Below are 24,212 nucleotides of genomic sequence, written 5' to 3'. Positions count from 1 at the left end.
GAACTTACAGAAAACATATCAAACCATATTCTCTATAATAATCTCAGGCCACAAGAGGGAGATATAGATTGAGCCAGAATGGAATAGGAAGGGTAAAAACACATTTATCAGGTTGGGAGGTCCATTTATGAATGAAGTAATAGCAATTGTTAAAAAGAACTCTAGGTGAAGCAGACTTCTCGGAGCAGAAACTTAAAAAAAAAGATGGAAAAAAAAATTGGGGAGGGGTCTTCGATTGAATACTTGTTTTACGTTTCTGGCTTTCTCTGAGTGTCATCTTGAAATTAACTAACTGGCAAAGAACCATCTCCTGCTTCCAGTGCTCCTATGATAAATGTACGAGAAATCTAGCCTGGAACCATTGAATAATTTGAGCTAAAATGTTATGTCTGAACCTTTTCTGGACATGCCTCAGTAGCTTGAGTTGCCAATACTCATATAGTGACATTATAGTGGCTACTAATCAGGAAACATTTGCACATTGAAGGATATGTGTAACTCTGGTGTAACAGAATCTGAGTTAGCTTAATTTCAGTGCATATTTTAATGCATTTATCACAATACATTTTGAATATGTACCAAAAATGTAAGGACATTGAGGCTAAATTGAGATTACATTTAAAATAAAGAAAAAGTACCTGTTCCTATTACCTGTTTAGGTTGTTCTATAATTTCAATATATGGTCCATCCACTAGAAAAAAGAAGAAAATGTTGTATTAATTAGTGCAAACAAAATATATAGTCAGATTTATACAAAGTCTACACACCCAAAGTAGTATCATGTCAGTACTGGTGGGAATGTATTCTCTCTGACCACTGATGTATATAGAAATAACTTCTTAAAGGGATAGTGAACCCAATGTTTTTCTTTTATGATTCAGATAGAGCATGCAATTTTAAGCAACTGTCTAATTTACTCCATTATCATTTTTTCTTTGTTCTCCTGGTATTATTATTATTATTATATGAAAAAGCAGGAATATAAGCTTACGAGCCAGCCCATCTTTAGTTCAGCGCTTGCTGATTGGTCACTTAATGTAGCTACCATTCAGCAAGCACTACTCAGGTGCTGAACCAAAGATGGGCTGGCTTGTAAGCTTAGATTCCTGCCTTTTCAAATAAAGATACCAGGAGAACGAAGAGAAAAGTAAATTTATGCTTACCTGATAAATTAATTTCTTTGACGATATGACGAGTCCACGGATTTCATCCTTACTTGTGGGATTTATCCTCCTGCTAACAGGAAGTGGCAAAGAGCACCACAACCACAAAGAGCACCACAGCAGAGCTGTATATATAGCTCCTCCCTTCCCTCCACCTCCAGTCATTCGACCGAAGTTAGGAAGAGAAAGGAAAAGCCAAAGGTGCAGAGGTGACTGAAGTTTATAAAGAATAAAATATAATCTAAGTCTGTCTTAAAAATGATGGGTGGGCCGTGGACTCGTCATATCGTAGAAGAAATTAATTTATCAGGTAAGCATAAATTTACTTTTATTCTACAAGATATGACGAGTCCACGGATTTCATCCTTACTTGTGGGATACAATACCAAAGCTACAGTACACGGATGAAAGAGAGGGACAAAACAGGTACCTAAACGGAAGGCACCACTGCTTGAAGAACCTTTCTCCCAAAACCAGCCTCAGAAGAAGCAAAAGTATCAAATTTGGAAAATTTGGAAAAAGTGTGAAGAGACGACCAAGCCCATGAGGAAGCCACAGCCCTAGTAGAATGAGCCGTAATTCTTTCAGGAGGCTGCTTTCCAGCAGTCTCATATGCCAGACGGATGATACTCTTCAGCCAAAAAGAAAGGGAGGTAGTCGTAGCCTTCTGACCCCTACGCTTTCCAGAAAAAACAATGAATAATGAAGATGATTGACGGAAATGCTTAGTCGCCTGCAAGTAAAACTTCAGGGCAAGTAAAACTTCAGGGCACGGACCACGTCAAGGCACTGCCAAGGCATCTATCAGTTCGGCCTGAGGATCCCTCGACCTGGATCCGTATCTTGGGAGCTTGGCATTCTGTCGAGACGCCATCATATAAAATTCTGGTCTGCCCCATCTGAGAATCAGTGAGGCAAATACCTCCGGGTGGAGTTCCCACTCCCCCGGATGAAAAGCCTGTCGGCTTAAAAAAATCCGCTTTCCAGTTGTCCACCCCTGGGATGTAAATTGCTGACAGATAACAAGAGTGGGCATTCGCCCACCGAATTATCTTGAATACTTCTGTCATCGCTAAGGAACTCCTCGTTCCTCCCTGATGATTGATGTAAGCCACAGTTGTGATGTTGTCTGACTGGACTCTGATGAATTTGGCCGAAGCCAACTGAGGCCATGCCTGAAGCGCATTGAATATTGCTCTCAATTTCAGAATATTGATTGGAAGTAGAGACTCCACCTGAGTCCATACACCCTGAGCCTTAAGGGAATTCCAGACTGCACCCCACAGCCTAGTAGACTGGCGTCCGTTGTCACTATCACACACGAGGGTCTGCGAAAACACGTCCCTTGGGACAGATGATCAGGCGACAACCACCAAAGAAAAGAGTTTCTGGTCTCTTGATCCAGATTTATCGGAGGAGATAAATTTGCATAGTCCCCATTCCACTGTCCGAGCATGCACAGTTGCAGTAGTCTGAGATGAAAACTGATGTCCATTGCCGCCACAATCAATCCAATTACCTCCATACACTGAGCCAGTGATGGCCGAGGATTGGACTGAAGGGCTCGGCATGTATTTAGAATTTTTGACTTTCTGACCTCCGTCAGAAAAATCTTCATGGCTATAGAATCTATCAGAGTTCTATCAGAGTTCCCAAGAAGGGAACCTTTGTGTGTGGAATTAGTGAACTCTTTTCTAGATTCACCTTCCATCCGTCAGTCCTCAGAAAGGACAACACTGTGTCTGTATGAGACTTTGTTAGATAAGTCGACGCCTGAATCAAAATATCGTCCAGATACGGCGCCACTGCTATGCCCCGCGGCCTGAGAACCGCCAGAAGGGACCCTAGAACCTTTGTGAAGATCCTGGGTGCTGTGGCCAACCCGAAGGGAAGAGCCACGAACTGAAAATATTTGACCAGGAAGGCAAACCTTAGGTACTGATGATGATCCTTGTGAATAGGAATATGAAGGTATGCATCCTTCAAGTCCACGGTAGTCATATATTGACCCTCCTGGATCATTGGTAAAAATTTTCGGATAGTCTCCATCTTGAAAGATGGGACTCTGAGAAACTTGTTGTCATGATACAATCATGTGGAGTAGTTGATGCCTGGATTGGCTGCTCAGCAGAGGTGGTATTGTCTTAGCATGAAAGGGGTTAAGGTGAACTGTTTGTTCTGTGTGTGTGAAATCTGCTGCAGAAGGCTGTAAGATGAGATTTCCCCCCTCCTTCCTTCTCCCCCCCTTCCTTCCCCCTCCTTCCTTCCCCCTCTTTAAGAATAGTGATGTAGTATAACTGTGTAGGAATGCAGAACGCTCCTCCCCTTGGAGACTGATAGTGGTAGTTAAAACTTGTTGGCATTGGCTGAAGTCGTCATAAATTATAACCAGGGCGTTGTCTTTGACAAGACAAAGAGAATTGGATTCAAGTAGGCAAGAAAAAGGTTTTTTAGGCAGAACTGCCCTGGAGACTCAAGCGACCATAACATCTGGAATGGCATCTCTCCACGTATCTAAAGGAACTTGGTATTAAGTAAGATATTGTGTGTAATTGTTTTTCATGTCCCATTTTCTTTTTAAAGAACTGTAGCTTTGCATTTGTATGTTTGTTTTGAATGTCTGTGTAATTTTGCACTGTGTAACCTGTGTTGATATTTTTGTTATTAAACACTCTCTCTCTCTAATATCTGAATTCACACTCCTGTTGAGACAAGGTTAAAGGCACGTTATACCTAACTGTTAAATAGTGTGAGTTGTTAGGGGTTCCCCAAAACTCCCCTTTAATTTAATTTAAAAGTTTTGGTGGTGGCAGCAGAGAAATTGTTAGAGCAGTGTGGGTCGGATTTGGTTAATGTGGTGTCTCTTTTAAAGGTCCTTTTGCAGAGTTGCAAGGATAAGGGAACCAGAGCTGTGTGCCATTAACCCCTTCATGCCCACGCCCCTCTATTGTGACGCTGAGAAGGCTTGATTCGTCACACTTGTTTAGACTCTTGAGATCTAGAATAGGTCTGAACGTTCCCTCTTTTTTGGGAACCATGAAATGATTTGAGTAAAACCCCTGTCCTAGTTTTGGAACGGGACGAATTACTCCCATAGTAGAGAGGTCTTTTACACAACGTAAGAACGCCTCTCTTTTTATCTGGTCTACAGACAATCGTGAAAGAAGGAACCTCCCTCTTGGGAGAAAACTTTTGAATTCCAGTTGATACCTGTGGGTCACAATTTCCAGTGCCCAGGGTTCCTGAACGTCTCTTGCCCAAGCCTGGGCAAAGAAAGAAAGTCTGCCCCCTACTAGATCTGGTCCCGGATCGGGGGCCGCCCTTCATGCTGTCTTTGTAGCAGCAGCGGGCTTCTTGTTTACCCTTGTTCCAAGCCTGGTTGGGTCTCCAGACGGACTTGGCCTGAGCAAAATTCCCTTCCTGTTTTGTGGAGGAAGAGGAAGAAGAGGGTACTCCTTTAAAGTTCTGAAAGGAACGAAAATTATTTTGTTTACCCCTCATCTTAACCGACTTATCCTGAGGTAGAGCGTGACCTTTACCTCCAGTAATGTCAGAAATGATTTCCTTCAACTCAGGCCCGAATAGGGTCTTACCCTTGAAAGGAATAGCCAAGAGCTTTGACTTTGATGACCACAGACCACAATTTTAACCATAATGCTCTACGCGCTAAAATGGCAAACCCTGCATTTTTAGCCGCCAATTTAGCAATTTGAAAGGCGGCATCTGTGATAAAAGAATTAGCTAGCTTGAGAGCCTTAATTCTATCTAAAATATCCTCTAAAGGGGTTGAGACCCCTTTAAGAGACTCTTCTAAAGCATCAAACCAGAAAGCCGCTGCAGTAGTAACTGGAACAATGCAGGCTGTCGGTTGTAAAAGGAAACCCTGATGAATAAATAACTTCTTTAGAAGACCCTCTAATTTCTTATTCATAGGGTCTTTGAAAGCACAGCTGTCCTCAATAGGAATAGTTGTACGCTTAGCCAGGGTAGATATAGCTCCCTCCACCTTAGGGACAGTCTGCCAAGAGTCCTGAATGGTGTCTGATATGGGATACATTTTCTTAAAATTAGGAGGAGGAGAGAACGGTATACCCGGTCTGTCCCACTCCTTCTTGATAATCTCTGAGATTCTCTTAGGAACCGGAAAAACATCAGTGTAAGCGGGTACTTCTAGATATTTGTCCATTTTACACAATTTCTCTGGTGGTACCATAATAGGGTCACAGTCATCCAGAGTCGCTAAGACCTCCCGAAGTAACAGGCGGAGGTGTTCCAGCTTAAATTTAAAGGACATGACGTCCGAATCTGTCTGAGGTAACACACTTCCAGGTTCCGAAAGTTTTCCCTCAGACAAAATTTCCCTGATCCCCAACTCAGATCCCTGTGAAGGCACATCGGAAATAGCCAACAAAGCATCAGAGGACTCAGAATTCACATTGATTCCTGTCCTACTGCGTTTACCCTGTAACACTGGTAACTTAGATAATACCTCTGTAAGGGTAGTTGACATAACTGCAGCCATATCCTGCAGAGTAAAAGAATTAGACGTGGTTGAGGAACTCGGCGTCGCTTGGGTGGGCATTAAAGGTTGTAACACTTGGGGAGAATTAGGCGACATGTCCTGATTCTCTTCAGACTGAGAATCATCCTTAGGCACACTTTCTTTACATAAAATATGCTTTCTACATTGTAAGGCCCTTTCAGTACAAGAGGTACACAAAGTAAGAGGGGGTTCCACAATGGCCTTAAACACATAGAACAAGGAGTTTCCTCAAGTTCAGACATGTTAAACAGACTAGCAATAGCCACAATAGTCGTTTTTAAAATCTTTTATTGATTCAAAAAATGTTTAGAAAAAAAATGTACTGCGCCTTTAAATAATAAAAGCGCAACAATTTTTCTGTACTGCACCAAAAATGATTTTTAGCACTAAAAATTTATCCAAAACAGTTTAAATTTGCCAAAAATTATTGCACTAATTTAGAAAAGTGAAATCACCCTGTAAAAAGTATTTTTATCTTGTAAATAAAACTTTAAACAATGATAACAGCCCCTGCACCTCGCCACAGCTCTGCTGTGGCGCCTACCTGCCCCCAGGGTACTCAAGATTGATTCAACAACGATCCAGTGATTGAATTTCAACTTTAGGCCCCACCGGAGCTAGTGCCTGCTGCCTTCTAGTGAGGAGAAAACTGCGTGTCTGAGCGCGTGAAATAGGCCCCGCCCACCACGGGTGTCGCATTCACAGTCTCCATAACCGCATGGGAAGCGGTTTTAATAAGCCATGTGGCCCCCAAAAGTTTTTACACACACATTCATTATGCCATTAATAAACATCGAAAATGTCACAGCTGCCTCTCCCAGTGTCAAGTCCCTAGTGAGTACATAACCGTAGCAATCATTATGTATAAACCAGTAATTTCAGTAACCCATAATCCATATATGTCTACTGCTTACCCCTTCCCTTATAGGGAATAATGTCAGCCAGTTCTGATATAACAAGTCTCCTCAGAAATAAAAGACTGAACATACCTAAATGCTGCTTGTAGCATGACACCGTTCTCCACACTGAAGATTTTTCTTGCACTACCTTCAGAAACTCTGAGGGAACCAGAATGGATCTTAGTAACGTCTGCTAAGATCATCAACCTCAGGGCAGAAAAAAGATCTCTTCATTCCTTTTGGGAATCCAGACGGACAATTTCTCCCTGAGGAAAATAGTACTCACCGGTACCATTTTAAAATAAAAAATATCTTGATTGAAGAATCTAAAACTAACACCTAACTTTACCTCTTCCTATTACTAACACAGGCAAAGAGAATGACTGGAGGTGGAGGGTAGGGAGGAGCTATATATATAGCTCTGCTGTGGTGCTCTTTGCCACTTTCTGTTAGCAGGAGGATAAATCCCACAATTAAGGATGAAATCCGTGGACTCAACATATCTTGTAGAAGAAATTGATAATGGATTAAATTAGAAAGTTGCTTAAAATTGCATGCTCTATCTGAATCATAAAATAAAAAAATTGGGTTCAGTATCCCTTTAATAACACCTGCTGAAGCGGAGATATCAAATGAACTGTGTCAAGTACAAGTGGGAAGGCCAGATTCAAGGGGTCTCACAAAATTCTGAGAGGCATTTATACCTACTCTATATATATATATATACACACACACATACATATATACAGTATGTATATATAAATATATACACACATATATACAGTATGTTTTTATATATATATATATATATATATGTGTGTGTGTGTGTGTGTGTGTGTATGTGTGTGTACATTTAAGTTTATCTCTTAATCTTAACATTAAACAGACATAAAAGTGCAAACAGAAAAATGTTCTAATAATGTGTTTAACCCTCCAAAAGGGTTAAAACAAGTAGCTATAATCAGCATCAGTGCAGCAATGCACTTCTGAACAAATCTGGTGGGCCAAAGACAAGAGGCATATGTGTATAGCCAATCACCAGTTAGTTCACACTAGTGCATTGCTGCTCCTGAGTCTACATATGTATACTTTTCAACAAAGGATAGAAAAAAAGAACTATGTCAGTTTCTTAACAGACATAAATTGAAAAGTCTCTTAAAAATGTATGTTCTATCTGAACCAAGAGAGTTTAATTTTGACTTGCATATCCTTTTAACATTTCTCACAACCTCACTACATACAAAAAAATGGAATGAGAATTTAAAAAAAGAGACTTACCTGTTCTCACATGTGAGTCAGTATTCATTAAGATTGGCTCGGGAAATGAAGAGTATTGGCTCATTCTGTAAGGGTCCAGTATCTGCATTGAAAACAATGATTACAAGTCAAGCCATTGCCTTACTAGTTCTATCTCAGTAGAACTGAACAAAATAATAACGATAGCCAGTAAGTCATTTTAAACATTATAATTATCATCATTTATTTCTAGAGCACCAACAGATTCTGCAGCACTGATAATTCCATTCCATTTCAGATAAAACATTTTCAACGTTTTTTTTTCCTACAGAATTAGCCATGAAGTCAACAGAGATTTGTATAACTAGAGATATAAAACATTTGTACTGGAACAGAATCCACCCACAGCTTTTTAGCCAGGTAGGAAGAAAATATATGAGAAGGAGGTCCAGAATGTAGCTAAAACCACTTTAAAATGAAAAAGGAAGAAAAGAAAAAGGAATAAAAAAACAGGACTTTACTGTAGGGTGTATTTCATTATTGTAAAATGAATTACAGTTTTGATTATAGCTTTTCCTGTCATGAATAAACTTACTTGTTGGTTTTCTGCATGTGAAGGTGTCCCTGCCAACCAATAGAACAGTCATCACTGGGGGTCATATGTACACAATCTTGCCATTCCTTTCAGTTTCAATAATAAAGGAATCATTTATGCATAGTTTAAAAAAAATAAAAAAATATTCCCTCTATTACTGCAACTGTGGGATTTTCAGTTGTGAGAATTGGAATTGCAAACTACAAACTTCACAACTCACCAAATTTGCATTCATGAAATAAGTAAGGGATTGTGACATCACTTTTTCATGGTTTCGTTGTTGGGTGCCCAAACAGCACCAGACGCCACAGATTTCTTACTCCTGATACTCTATTCCCAGGAGCTGTATGTGCATTATATTTGATTTGAATTACATATACACGGTCACTTTGCATATTGCTTGTCTTTGTGATTTTTAATCGATAGACAACGCAAATAGCACTGTTTGCGCTTTTTACGTTACCGCATAGGTTTGGCAATATTCTTGAATAAAATGTCAAAGCCTTTATATTTAGTTCATTGGAATAAAGATTGAACTCTCTCCTTTTTATTGTTCTCTAAATACAAATTAGAATACATTATTTATAAAACAGAGTGGTGGATAATCCTGGGTATCCCCCCATACTGGTGTAAATAAACCGAAGGAAGGTTGACGACTTGTTCCCGGATCATCGTTACCACAGAAAGCGATTTTTTTTCCATCCATGCAGATAACATACCTCATATCAAGGTATGAAAAGGCGAGTGTGTTTCTTTACTGAAAACTGGATTGCACTGATGACCTAAGATACTAAACTGGGAGTTCTTTAGTTTTTGTTTGTGTCTTTTTCTCCTCTTGCCTGTGCGCTGTCCCCTCTTTCTCTATTTTTTTTGTTTAGATTCTTGAACTAGGGGTGGATTTTTGGTTTCTTGGTGGATCAGCTACCGGAAGTAGAGACTTTTAAAAAGAATCTTTTATTGCCTCCTTTCCGTTTGGAAATTGTGACTCACTTGACGCATCTGCTGCGCTGGGACAGTATATATATTATATATTTGATATAAAAAATATTATGGGCATCTTCTAGCAGTATAATTTTGTTGCTAAAAGGAATGTTTTTGGGCTTCCCATAGGAGTTAAAGTGAAAGTCAATCCTAACGTTTTTGAAACGCTAGGACTGACTATTGAAACAAATAATGGGGACTTTCATTCATGAAGTATAAGATATTTCATGTAGAATGCTCCTTTATTTGATTTACCGCATGGCTATTGGCTAAGAGGTGAAAAATTCACCTCTTAGCAAACAAAAAAAATATTTGGCTGCTGTACCCAGTAAGAACGGCGATCGATTGAAACAAATAAAGGAGCTTTCTACGTGAAGTATCTTATACTTCATGAATGAAAGTCCCCTTTATTTGTTTCTATAGTCAATCCTAGCGTTTGTAAAACGCTAGGGTTGACTTTCACTTTAATGAAATTTAACTCATTTTTTTCCAACAAAATTCTTAACTGAATATTTGGATGAACCAAATAGGACCTTGAACAAATTCATTTTTAACAAGGGATGCTAAGAGAACGAAACACATTTGAAAATAGAGCATGTCATTTTAAGACACCTTTAAATTCACTTCTATCTGAATCATGCGAGTTTAATTTTCACTTTCATATCCCTTTAAATAGATTTATAAGGTGCTTAATTGACGCTTTTTCATGTGTGATAGAACATATCTTTTAGTTTAGAGTCCATATCAAAATGAACATCAGCTGAGCCTTAGGGGCCGATTTATCATCAGTCTGTCCAACATGATCCGCTCAGCACTTATCATTGCACAAGCAGTTCTTGTGAACTGCTTACGCAATGCCGTCCCCTGCAGATTCGCGGCCAATCGGGGTGTCAATCAGCCCGATCGTATAGGATCGGGCGGATTAATATCCGCAGCCTCAGAGCAGACGGACCAGTTATGGAGCAGCGACCTTAAGACTGCTGTTTCCGGCGAGCCGGTTAATTTGGCCCCTTAGTGTGCATTTAATAAATATCTAGTTTAACTAAATTAGCTGTGAATTTATAGAAAAATATATCTACACATTTGTGGTGTATTAAAACTTTTGAATACTTTTTGCAAATCTGTATACAAACATTGAAGAAAGCAAATAGGAATGCAGATCTTTAGAGATAGATAACGCTCTACAGCCCTTTTAGGAATAACACTGAAGGCTTTTGTAGACACATAGTTACATAGTAGATAAGGTTGAAAAAAGACTGAAGTCCATCGAGTTCAACCTATACAAATCTAAAATACTTACAAAAAGCTCCAGTTAACCTTAAATAACCCCACTAAAAGTTGACCCATTTAATGCATAGTTACATAGTAGATAAGGTTGAAAAAAGGCCGACACGTGATTTTTAATCAGGGATAGAGCAGGGGTGGCAAAATTTGGCAACTATGCTCTGTTGCTCAAATTGGCATTCAGTGCTGTATTGTCCGTCCCTATTGTGTATTGTATCACCTGTTCCTATGCCATGCTGCCTAAAACAGAATTATTTTTTTAGAAAATTACCCATTTAGGCATAAACTCTTAAAACCCTACCCTATTGTGTCATAATAGCTGCCCGCAATCCGCAAATATAGCAGCAAAGTAGGGCTAGAGATGATGCGCAAGGAAGAATTTTGACACTTTCTAGTTGTTTCTGGACAAAATGGTAAAAATCCTCATTTTAATAATAAATAGAATAATGTTTTTGAAATATACAAGGAAAAGATATCACAGTTTTAGTGGCATACGCACATATGCTGCACACACCTTGTGCACCCTCAAACCTGCACCAGCTCAAAGAGCAAGCCATTGTCTGTATCATGTCAGAGATTACGTAATTTAAATTGTAAATACCACCAATAACTCTTTAAGCATCTGCAATGTATAAATGCAAGTGTACTGGGAAAACACAGCATATATGCGAATGTTGCTAAAGAAGTGATCGTTTAACTAGAAGCATTTTTGCTAACATACTGTAAAAATGCTTTTATTCAAATTAGAAATGTTCCTTTAAATTTAAAATAAGCAACATTAATTTAGAGTACGACAAATCATAGTAGTCAGCTAGTCACGGTTCTGAGTAAATTATATATGCTACCTATTTTGTTTTATATTTTTCTACTATGTATACCTGTCTACAAACTCTCCTGTTTGGCACCAGCATAAAGTGTGCAACTACCATCTCATTATTCTGTATAGATCATAAATTTAAAATAAATGTATCAACCAAATATAGTAAATTTTTACTGAGACAGTTGAAAGTTTTTAGTCATATATGTGACAAGGAAAAAAACTGCAGACACCTAAATGCATTAGAAGACTAATGGTAACAAATCCAAGCAGATGTCTGGAAGTGAGTAAAACTTAGCTTTTATTTAGCTTCTTGTTAAATCAATATCGTCTTGGCAGTCGCTTATAGTTTGCCTAACAAAGAGTTCAAGCCAACGCGTTTCGTGCCGTGTCCTCGGCACTTAGTCAGGGCTAATGGTCCACAGCAACCTTGGAAACATATGTGGAACTTACTGAATTTTACCTGCAGCCTATGGACTTCATTTGTTAAGCTGCGGATGGAGTTTTGGAGCCCGGCATTATAGGTTCGCACAAGCAAGCCTCCTACAATAATTACAAGGAAGTGGTCTTAAGAAAAGGCCTGCTCTTGCACAATTGGTTTAGTGAGAGCAATTATGTCATTTGCTTCATTTTCTTGGTATCCTTTGTTGAAAACAATACCTAGGTAGGCTCAGGAACAACAATACGTTACTGGGAGCTAGCTGCTGATTGGTGGCTGCACATATATGATTCTGTTGTTCCGCTAGCTCAGTTCATCTGGTCAGCTAGCTCCCAGTAGTGCATTGCTGCCTATTCAACAAAGGATACTAAGAGAAATAAGCAAATGAAGTTTTGAAGTAAAAATAAGGAAACCTGTTTAAAATTGTATTCTTTATCAGAATAATGAAAGAAAAATTCTAGCTTTCGCGTCATTTTAAATGGAGCCCTATGAGTTTTGCCTCAAGTACAGTTAATGTCTTTTAGAGAGAATATAGAACAGACGTTCTGCAAAACACACATTTACAGTCTTTAAATTCGTAAGGACATATACACAGATACATTAAGCACTACTAAAAATCAAACTAGGGGTCAAATACACATTAAATACAGGCACCTGTTCTTCAAAAACAACATGGGTAATATTTATATGTTGTCACAAAAGCCCCAATTCCCCAGATATGTATAAAGTTGTAGTAAACAATAAGGCTTTGCATTTTCAGTCATCATTCACGCATATTGGTGACACAAATCTACTCCTAATCACGCTACACTTCTGCTTGTTGATGAACACAATTGTAATGGGTCAAAAAGAAAAAGAAAGCAGCAAACACAAAAAAGTATCTACGTCTTTTATGCCACCAATTTTTCATTTAAAGGACCAGTAAAAAAAGTAGATTTGCATTATCAACAGAAACATGATAACACGACAATGCAATGACACTTTTTTTTTCCTGAACATTTTCAGTTATATATAGTTCCACTCCCCCTGTATCATGTGACAGCCATCGGCCAATCACAAATGCATATACATATATTCTGTGAATTCTTGTACCTGCTCAGTAGGAGCTGGTGACACAAAAGATATAACTATAAAAAGACTGTGCACATATTGTTAATGGGCATAAATTGGAAAGTTGTTTAAAATTGCTGCTCTTTCTGAATCATGAAAGTTTAATTTTGACTTAAAGGGCCAGTAAACATATAATTCTGCACAGTCACAGCCCGGCCCAACCGCGCCATTACACTCAATGTAGCTCCCTCCTGGATCATAGGGAGGATGGTTCTCCTGAGGAAGGGCGTGACCTTTTCCTCCAGTAATATCAGGAGGAAAACAGCGGGACAGCAGGAGGGAGCTACATTGAGTGTAATGGTGCAGTCAGGCCGGGCTGTGACTAGACAGCTGCTCAGATGCGCTCAGAGGGAAAACCAGACCCGCTCAGTAGAGCACAGAGGGCGGGTCTGAAAAACCCTCTTTTTTAATAAAAATTCACAGGCAATATTATGTTATATAAAGCTAGCACTAATATAATGTTATATAATTCTGCACTAACATTATTTTCTAGGTTTACTGGCCCTTTAAGTGTCCCTTCAAACAACCAGCAACAATTACTTATAACTGAATAATAAAAAAGAGCATTTCCATTTAATTAACCTACAGGTTTAATGAGAGACAATGGCATAGTCAGGGAATCAAAAGAAGCCTTGTATGTTTTTGGAAGTGTGATTTTAATCATTAATAATAAAATGATATTGATTCACTATCCAATTGATGTACATGAGCATTCATTTCAAAAGATATCCATATCAGTTTCATATTATTTTATTGCTTACTTTAATTGAGTCTGGGTCAAGGCAGCTTTATTTCCTCCTATTTCTGTATAAACCAAAAGTGTGTAAAATGTCACAGATGCACGACTGCTGGTTTATAAGAACTTCTTATTGAGTGTAACATTTACAGATATATGGAGTAACGTGTTCTTCTGTGTAAATTCACTGATTAAATGATCTCTGATTTTCTCACCCTGGTAAAGGAAAAGAAAACGAAGAAACAAATATATATATTTTATGTGAATTATCTTCAAGAAAGTATTATCTTCACAGCTATGAAACAGATGAGTAGCTGTATGAGCAAGGTTATGAACAGATCAAAGATAAAAAACAAAACTTGGTTGGTAGAATTCTGCTTCCTGTTTTTAGCATATACAGTCATCTGTAAAGTCCCATATTTAATTATTGTATACACCACAAGCCAACAAAAGAGTGAAGAATAAACAGTGGAAGAGGATGAAAAGTATTCCCAGTTGATGATCTTCCATTTTAAAAAACAGCAATTAATCATGTGGGTTAGTACATGAAAAAAAATAGTTCAATGGAAAATAAATGGGTCACTAGAGAGATAAGAAAAAAAAATAAAAAATTAATGATTCAATTGGCTCTACTAATAATTCTAGTTATACCTTTTTAAATAGAATCAACAGTATAAGATATGCGATATAGGCAAATGCCAACAGAAAAAGGGAATTAGGAATATTGTATATGACTCATTCATAGATTTCAGATATAAATAATGAAATAATCAGTATAGTATCTGTCAAGATTGAGAAAGCAGATTTGTATATATAAGCACAACAATACTATCTCTATGTCTTGTCACTGGAGCTGCTTGTAGCATACAGTATAAAATGCTATTGTAAAAAACAGATTAACTAGAATATCATCAGGAACTGCTGGACCTGTGGAGCAGTCTTAGGGGCCTATCTATCAAGCTCACAAAGACCGCTGCTCCATAACCTGTCCGTCTGCTTTGAGCAGGCGGACAGACATCGCCGGAAATCAACCCGATCGAGTACGATCGGGTTGATTGACACCCCCCTGCTGGCGGCCCATTGGCCGTGAGTCTGCAGGGGGCGGCGTTGCACCAGCAGCTCTTGTGAGCTGCTGGTGCAATGCTGAATACGGCGAGCGTATTGCTCGCCGTATTCAGCGAGGTCTGGCGGACTTGATCCGCACTGTCGGATAAGGTCCGCCAGACTTTCTTAAATAGGGGCCTAAGCATCACCAACCTGATTACGGATAAATACTCAAAAAGTGAAATGTTGTCAAAAATGTTATGTACTGTATAGCATATACCAATGCAACCTTTGTGTTGAGTCTATTTTATACCACTGTTAATGAGAAATGCTATTGTAAATGCCACTTAACTTTTGTTCACTGCAGGTACCCTGTTTAACCTCCAACAGCCATGTTTTGAAAACAATTGTACTGGCTGTGTGGCTGCACCCACCCTGGCAATAGGATAAACCCTGCCACTATCTATATAATAATATGTCCCCTGTAGTATAAGAGAAGCACAGCACAAAGAATGGTTCAATGTCACCTTCAGGGAATTAGACATCCTCTAGTTTACAAGGACATTTAAGCACAGTAGTGTTGCTGCAAGGGAGGATGGAGAATGAAATTGATGGTCAAACTTATTTTTTATAGAGAGAAAAGGTCTAATACCAAGAAATGAACTGCCCCGGTTTGTCATATTTCTAGTACCCAGAGACTACAGACGTAACTGTTTTCTACTTCCCTCTTTGTCTGAGGAAAGGAGACGTGCATTGAACTTTCCTCACAAGATGATAATGTTGGTATTGGTGCTGGGTAACAGGACAACCCATCAACAGAAAAGCATGGCAAAGCTAACATCTCAAAACATTAAAATGATCTGCTTAATGATAGGAGGACATACAGCACTATATAAAGCGAGTGTATAGGGTTCCACCACTTAAATGACGCTTCCACAGATACACGTATCGATGCAGGAAAAAATAGAAGACTGTTATTTTTCACGCCCCAGCAGCCATATTGTCTCCTAAACACAAACGTGCCAAAATATGGGACAAAAGTTCACCATTTTGAACGTTTAGTCAAAAGATTTATGCTTTTATATGGTTTTCACTTGAAGTTACAAGTTTCTGTATTTGACAATACAAACTTTTAAATGTTTCTCCCACATAGATATAAAATTATAATATGGATTTCACATAAAATTATAAATTTTATATGGTTTTTACGCAAAGATATGTTACATAGTTTTCACATCAAGTGGTTTTTTGGGGCTTTTTTTGGTGTGAAATATGGGTTACTTGCAGTTGTTATATTTCTATTTGTATAGGCATGAACATATGTCTATAGCTTGACCAATATGGAGGCATATTGCCAAAAATATGCCACCGTTCATGTGGTGGATCTTTACAAATCTAGATGATAGTATTTGTGCCTTGCTACAGTACCGGTAAAAAAAAAAATTATTTGCCAAGGTTATCTATAGCTCCCTGGTCTGGTGAATTTATCTAAGTAAGATTCCTCAGATTTTAGAGAGGCAAATTAAAGCTTGAGAATTGTTTATCAGAGTTCTAAATGTGAAGGAGAGGCACCTAGTATAGGCATGAAAATACGTCTATGGCTTGACTGATATGGATGCATATTGCCAAAAATATGCCTCCGTTCATGTGGTGGATCTTTACAAATCTAGATGATAGTATTTGTGTCTTGCTATAGTAGCGGTTAAAAAAGATATATATTACTTGCCAAGGTTATCTAAAGCTCTCTGGTCTGGTGAGTTTAAGTGAGGTTCCTCAGATTTGTTTCCATGCCTGCGAGTTTTTGATCATTGGGCCCACAGTGAGGATAATCAGAAAAGAGAGAGTATACTTAACATCTAGGGCTTTATTCAGAAAGACACATTATTTATAATTGTGTGTTCACATTAATCTAAATCGGATTTTATGCATATTCAAAATAAAATGCAGGGAAAATATGTGGCAGAATATTTGGGCAAATGACAGCGAGTTTTCAAGCAGTGCTTAAAAAAAAAAGTGTTCGTGGTAGTGAACCATGTCCGTCTGACCTTTGTTAAATGGAGCTCTATGTGTTTCTATTACAAGGACTTCTCTCATCTTCTAAAACTGTAATACGTGAAACCACTCCATTGCAATATTGCAGCTGCAAAAAAGATGTTCAAACGAGACTGCGTCTGTGAGCGATTTAATTAGCAAATGTGCCTTCATTTGTGGGTTTTTAAAATGGATTGCACCTTTGTTAAGATAAAGCCCAAACATCTCCATGACAGTACGTTTAAAGTTCTGGTGCCTACAGTATTGAACTTATAAATGGTATTGCGCCATCATGAACAGGAGTTCAATAATGTAGGAGCAAGAACTGTAAAGCTAGATTACGAGTGAAGCACTATTTATCGCTCCCGCATTAACATCGCTAGAAGTAAGCGTTTTGTGCACAAATTAAAAGTTGAAAGTAAAAAGTTTTCACTTGCGTGCTAATGTGATGCGTCAAACGTCAAAGTAAGAATATCCCAACTGCTTTAACGTATTCCCCCATAGACTTCAATGGAGCATGAAAAGTGGAAAAAAACACCCAACTCGGGCACAAACTCAATCACATTTTCTCATGTCATGTGCCCTAACCCGATATGAAAATATTAATATTTCACATTCCAATGTTCTTCACATAGCAGAATATGTTCTATTTATTCATAAACACATATTTCTACATACATCAGATGGTATATATATATATATATATATATATATATTTCTTAATACTTATAACATACTTCTCTATGTGAAGAACATTGGAATTTTAAATATTAACATTAAACGCACAGATAAACACCTTATTAAAGGGACAAGAAACCCCAAAATATTTTTTTTTTTAATGATTTGGATAGAACATACAATTTTAAACAACTTTCAAATTTACTTCCATTATCAAATTTGCTTTGTTCTCTTGTTATCTTTTGCTGAAGGAACATCAAGATGAACACATCTAGTCAGCCAATCACAAAAGACAATTGTATGCAGGCACCAATTAGCAGCAGCTTCCACTAGTGTAGGATATGTGCGTATTCTTTTTCGACAAGGGATAGCAAGAGGACAAAGCACATTTGAAAATAGAAGTGAATTTAAAAGTGTCTTAAAATGACATGCTGTATCTGAGTTATGCAAGTTTATTTTTGACTTTCCTATCCCTTTAAATATGAATATTTGATAAATATGATTTTACATGTTTTCATCTACTTGACTGCAAAGGGCTCCAATGCACTTCTACATATATATATATATATATATATATATATATATACTGTATTTGTGTACCTATATATTTATATGTGTATATATGTCTGTAAATACACATATAAATACATATATACACATATAAATACATATATACACATATAAATACATATATACACATATATACATATTTAGGCATGTATATGTATGTATCTCTATGTTAAAGCCCTTTGCAGCTTTTTTATTTTTTCTAACACCTGATATGATATGTTATTATGAATGTCACTGTACTTTTAAATGTATTTTTGATGTGTTTTGTGACACTTTTTTTATAGCGTTATAGGTATTCAGAGCTCTGAAGTCACGCTATCCTGACGTGCGTTAAATTCTATTGCACTCAAGCAATCATTTTTATTTTGTAACCTGTAATACACATGCTAGTTCCGAATATAGGCCCGATAAACCCAATATCATTTGTGCTCAATAGTTAGAGTGCCACTCATAATATAGCCCCTTAGCTGTACAGGATATCACATATTCAATGCATACTCAATGTGTGCCCTGCGCACTACAGAGGTACTATACAATAAGATAAATAGAGCTTTAATGAATCGATACCATGTATGGAAATACACCTCTAAAATGTCTCCTTTGGCCAGATTTCAGATTCAATAAGTGTGATATAATAGAATGATTCCAATTAATCTTGGAATGCTTGCAAAGATGTCTAAAAGGCCATTTTAGTGCTTAATCAAATGCCTTTGGGTGTTGATAAGTTTAAAATGGTTTTGAAAAGCTGTTAAAAAGTACCTTGAAAATGGATTGTGATTGCAGAGAACTTGCTCCATGTTAAAAATTGGGCTTTTCTCAGGGGGACAAAAACATAATTTGCAGGTGCAGGAAACAGCCAGCGAAAAACACTTCACCCGATATATTGTGATTGACCCCTTATTAAGAAGTCCTGTGTGTGCCTACACTAGATCTTTAATTTGACTAAGAATAAAATTGTATAGTATGTCTGGCTCCAGTTCCTTCATTTCAAGCATGTTTGTATCCTTTCTTGCTTTTTGAATGACAATCTAAGCCAATGTCAGGGCAGACTCTGCATAACCTAGGGCCAACAGGATAATTGTCTTGAACTCTTGCACAGACTCAGGACAGGAGAAATAATGGTAAAAAAGCAAGTGAAGAGTCTCTGCCTTTTCCAGAATTCTACTTTGTGTTCTTCCCTGACAGAACACAATAGAAGTATAACACTGTGTACAACACCATTCACATAACTAAGCAGGCCATTGTCAGATGAGTTCTGATATTGGAACCTATGATAACAGAATATGTAACTCAAAACTTGATTAGGGAAATAATTGGGCCTATATAATTTGCATGGCAAAAAAAGAATATATCCCTTCCTTACAGCGTGTGAATTATTCCCACGGTGTCTACAAAAAAACAAAAAACTGTTCTCCACATTCTAGTCCAATGGAAAATACTTTGTTGTATTAAATATGTCTTGTAAAATTTTAAATAAAACGTTTAATTTACGTTATAGGGATAGGCAAGGTGTCTGTACACGGACACTGGTGTCCGTGACTAGCCCTTGCAGTGTCTGCCACAACCTTAGTATATCTTTTCTTTCTGATTAAATAATAGGAATAAAAAAAATTATGTAGTGTGAATAAAGTTAGTGGCTTGTCAAGAGACTGCTAGTGATATTGGGTGATAAGTTATGGAATAAATAAAGACTGAGTGAAATACTGGATGTGTATCTGCATCTATACAAAGACACAGTAGTGACACTGGCACATGCGTATAGCCAGACAAGGGCTGGTTATATGGTTAGTGGTATCTGCATCAGTATAATAACACCCAGCATTATATAATGACACAGCAGTGACACTGGCACATGGGTATAGCCAGAGGAGGGCTGGTTATAGAATCAGTGGTATCTGCATCAGTATAAAGACACCCAAAACTATATAATGACACAGTAGTGACACTGGCTCATGGGTATAGCCAGAGGAGGGCTGGTTATAGGATCAGTGGTATCTGCATCAGTATAAAGACACCCAAAACTATATAATGACACAGTAGTGACACTGGTTCATGGGTATAGCCAGAGGAGGGCTGGTTATAGAATCAGTGGTATCTTAAAAGGGCCTTTTGTAGGGCATTGCCCTAAGTTAAACAGCTCTTTTCCTTAAAAAATACTAAGTCCCCCCCTAACAGTAAAACCCCCTACCCACCAAACCCCCCAAAATAAAAAACCTAACACTAAAAAATCCTAAACTACCCATTGCCCCTAAAGTGGCATTTGTTTGGGCATTGCAATTAAAAGGGCATTGAACTCTTTTAAGCGTGCCCAATAAGTCCCTAATCTAAAAACAAACAAACCCCCCAAAAATAAAAAAAAGTCTAAGTCTAACCCCCCAAATAGATACTCACCGTTCCTGAAGTCCGGCGGAGAAGGTCCTGTTCCAGGCGGTGAAGTCCTCTTCCTTCTTCATCCAGGACCAAGCCAGCGTGGAGTGTAGATGAGCGCGGAGCAGGACAGGCGACCGCTGAGCCATGGAGCGTGGAGGATCCTTTTCGTACGATCGCCGCTGTACACTAAATAGTGAATTCAAGGTACGCGTTTAAATATGGGCGTCCCTTGCATTCCTATTGGCTGATTTAATTAGTCACATTCAAATCAGCCAATAGGATGAGAGCTACTGAGCTAATGAAGTCACAGGTCCTGCTCATCTCTGTTCCGCTCCGGCTTGGTCCTGGATGAAGAAGGAAGAGGTCCAGTTTGGAAGAAACTCTGGTTAGAGCCGTCAGCTCAAGCGACTATTAGCTTAATATGTGATACTGTCACTATTTATGTAATACAGAGTTACGGGTCTTACCCAAGGAGAATATCGTTATTATATTTAAGGAGGGTACTTAAAACGTAATAGTACCACTACCATTACGTGCAGTACTGCGGTATATTTATATTATAGCACACATTTATTTAACCCTTTTGGGTAGTTCTGTTAGCTCCAGTAGTAATTGGTCGAGTATGAAATGCTTTTTGCACCTTTTACTTTAAAGTGATGGTAAATTCACAAGGAATACTCTTTACCATCTGATGTAAAATCAAAAAATATTAGTTTAATTTAAAATGAAAAACAGAAGTTAGCTTGCAAATGTAAATTTTTTGTGAACAGCTCATGTTATATCGTACGCTCTGGCAGCCCCGACACTTAAGGCTTTTTTTTTTTTAATCACGTGTTTTCCGTTTGCCAATCATATTCCTGGCATTTTGACATGTATCACCAAAAAAAAAACTGCATCTTTTGCGCATGTGTTTACGACGTCATGCTGCTTCTGGATTCATTGTATTCCCATAAAACAGCTGCATTGCGCATGCGCAAATGGAAACTTTTGAGATTCAGAGCAAAGTTGAAGGAGGCAGAGCCTATCTATGTTGGAGTCTAACAGAAAGTTAATCAATATATAAATAATGCAATATTATATTTAAAAAACAAAATTACAGCGACTACAGCTTTCACAATAGTTTGTCATAAGTCATTATAAACTTTTGAAAAATTTACCATCACTTTAAACTACCATATTATTGCTACTGCAGCCCAGTAATTTGTTGTATTGCTATATAATTATCACTGTCTCCAGTACTGAGATATCGATACAATATTCTCCCTTACAGTTGAATAGTTAACTTGGCAACATTGTTGCAGTCTCTCGTTATTTGCAAGTTTTATTGTCAACTGCAATCTTGAGCGATCTGAATACATGCTACTATTTTACTTAGCTCCTTAATAGTCTCCTTGACAGCGGTGAAGTCGGTGTCAATCGTATTAATTCAGTTTCATGATCGCTAAACTTCTGTTTAAAGATTATTATTTTAATTTCAGTCTGTAAAATGTAGTTACACCAAGCACTATTAACATTACACACTACTTAAAGTGAATGTAAATTTTGATGATAAAGTGCCCGTTTTTAAAAATTCAATTAAAAACAGGGGCACTTTATTTCATCAAAATTTACATTTCACTTGTGTTGTGAAAATACTTACCTTTTAAACTTGACAGCCGCTCCAGCTTCCCCCGGTCGTCGCAAGCCTCTTCCTACGTCAGAAATGACAGATCGGTCATCCTCCAATCACGGCTTTCCCCCCCAGGGTAATTAGTGTCTGATTTGACGCTGTGATTGGAGGATGCCGGATTCCTCATTTTAGACCCAGGAAGAGGCTTTGCGATGGGCGGAAGAAGCGATGCAGCGTCTGTCAAGATTAAAAGGTACGTTTTTTTTCACAACAGGAGTGAAATGTAAATTTTGATGAATTAAAGTGCCCCTGTTTATAATCGAATTTTTAAAAAACGGGCACTTTATCATCAAAATTTACATTCACTTTAATTTCTCTCTGTGGGTTCAAGCATTTGCTACAAGTGTATTCTTTCTGCATAACAGAGGATCCTTTCTCCTTTGCAATCATATTTGTTGTAATTTAACCTTAATACACAGCACCCACAGGCCTATTTTTTTATTTGCATATACATACTAATTTTAGTATAGGCTAATTATATAGCCCCACCTAGTGGTGTCATTGGTTCTCATTCTAAAGCTAAATACCTAGATGCAAAGTTTAATAAAGAAGACTGAACACAAAAGTGACAGTGCATCTATCTTTGGACTACACACAAGTGCATGCTCCTGAACCTACCTTATTATGCTCTCATGGAAAGGGGTCAAGTTAATCCAAGGACAAGTGTTAATAATAATTGATGATAAAAAGTACATTTGAAAGTTTAAGAAAAAAAATCTGCATGTATTATATATTTAACACATGTACAGTTAATTATATTGGTCAGATCAAGGATAATGCTAAACCTTTAAAAGGCTGTGTACAATACTACATACAGAAATGTTATTATTGTTATAATTTATAGATTATGTCACAACACAGTACAGTTGCTAGGTATATGTTACAGCAAAGTTAAAGGGATAGTAAACTCAAAATTAAACTTTAATTGCTTAGAGTGAACATGCACTTTTAAACAATTTTCTAATTTACTACTATAATCACATTTGCTTCACTCTCTTAATCCTTTGTTAAAGGGACAGTATATTATAAAATTGGAGAATTTTTTGGGGGTAATCTGTCTCTTAATCTATGTATTCAATAGGAGCTCAGGAGCGTGCATGTGTCTGGTTCTCTATCAGTCGTATATATTGTTGCAACACACTACTGCCATACAGAACTAGACACATGCACGCTCCTTAGCTCCGATAAGAATACATAGATTTACTATTTAACAAAGGATTCCAAGAGAGTTAAGCAAATTTGGTAACATTAATAAATTGGAGAAATGTTTAAAAGTGCATGTTTTATCTAAACCATGAAAGTTGACTTTACTGTCCCTGTAAAGAAGGGAAGGTAACAACATATAACAAATTCTTAAACTTATAACAGATTTATGCCAGTAGCAAATAAAAATACATAAATAAATACATTAAATAAATTCAGCATTTTCTTTTTTACCTAGTTTAACCCTATAGCCAAGCACAGATACTGTTGGCTCCCTACTTAACTATTACGCATTCAACAAAAAAACAATTAAACATTCGCATAAAATAAATATATACTTACAGGATCATCAAATTCAAACATCATATTATTCGCCATTTTCAGTCTGAAAAACAAATATTAATCATTTAAGCTATATGACTTCCGACATGACTAATGTACCAGGAAATAAAAAATAACTTTCTTTACGTGGTTTCATGGATAAGGGATAAGGGATCGACAAATGTTTCAAAATCTAGCTGCAAGAAATGTTTTAATTTTCACTGTGTTTGTGCATAGGTAATGGGTACATATACTGTATATATATATATATATATATATATATATATATAAATAAATCTATCTATATACAGAAACATCCATATATCTCTCTAAAAACATGTGTATCATATATATATATATATATATATATATATATATATGTGTGTGTGTGTACACAGAAAGCTCTCATGTGAAAGCAAAATTAAAATGTTAGTTCCACACAGATTTATTATTCTGACTTAAAACTTATTAAAACAGAACTTATTTTGTTTACTAACAATCATTTAACATCTGGAAACAACT

General features: G+C 37.4%; 1 protein-coding gene across 2 annotated transcripts in view; it reads right to left on the bottom strand.

Annotated features, from left to right (window-relative positions):
• NFKB1 (nuclear factor kappa B subunit 1) overlaps positions 1-24,212 on the bottom strand; it is a 287,360-nt gene that overhangs the window by 188,207 nt on the left and 74,941 nt on the right. For both annotated transcript variants that reach the window (XM_053703496.1, XM_053703495.1), the window contains exons 2-4: positions 23,712-23,754; positions 7,885-7,966; positions 652-692 (exon numbers count right to left, since the gene is read on the bottom strand). In XM_053703496.1, coding sequence (XP_053559471.1) covers positions 652-692; positions 7,885-7,966; positions 23,712-23,747 — 159 coding nt within the window. In that variant the 5' untranslated portion in view covers positions 23,748-23,754. The remainder of the gene's footprint in view (positions 1-651; positions 693-7,884; positions 7,967-23,711; positions 23,755-24,212) is intronic.

The sequence above is a fragment of the Bombina bombina genome, chromosome 2, assembly GCF_027579735.1.
Source record: "Bombina bombina isolate aBomBom1 chromosome 2, aBomBom1.pri, whole genome shotgun sequence".
Classification (NCBI taxonomy): domain Eukaryota; kingdom Metazoa; phylum Chordata; class Amphibia; order Anura; family Bombinatoridae; genus Bombina; species Bombina bombina.
This window is presented reverse-complemented; position numbering and strand designations above follow the sequence as displayed.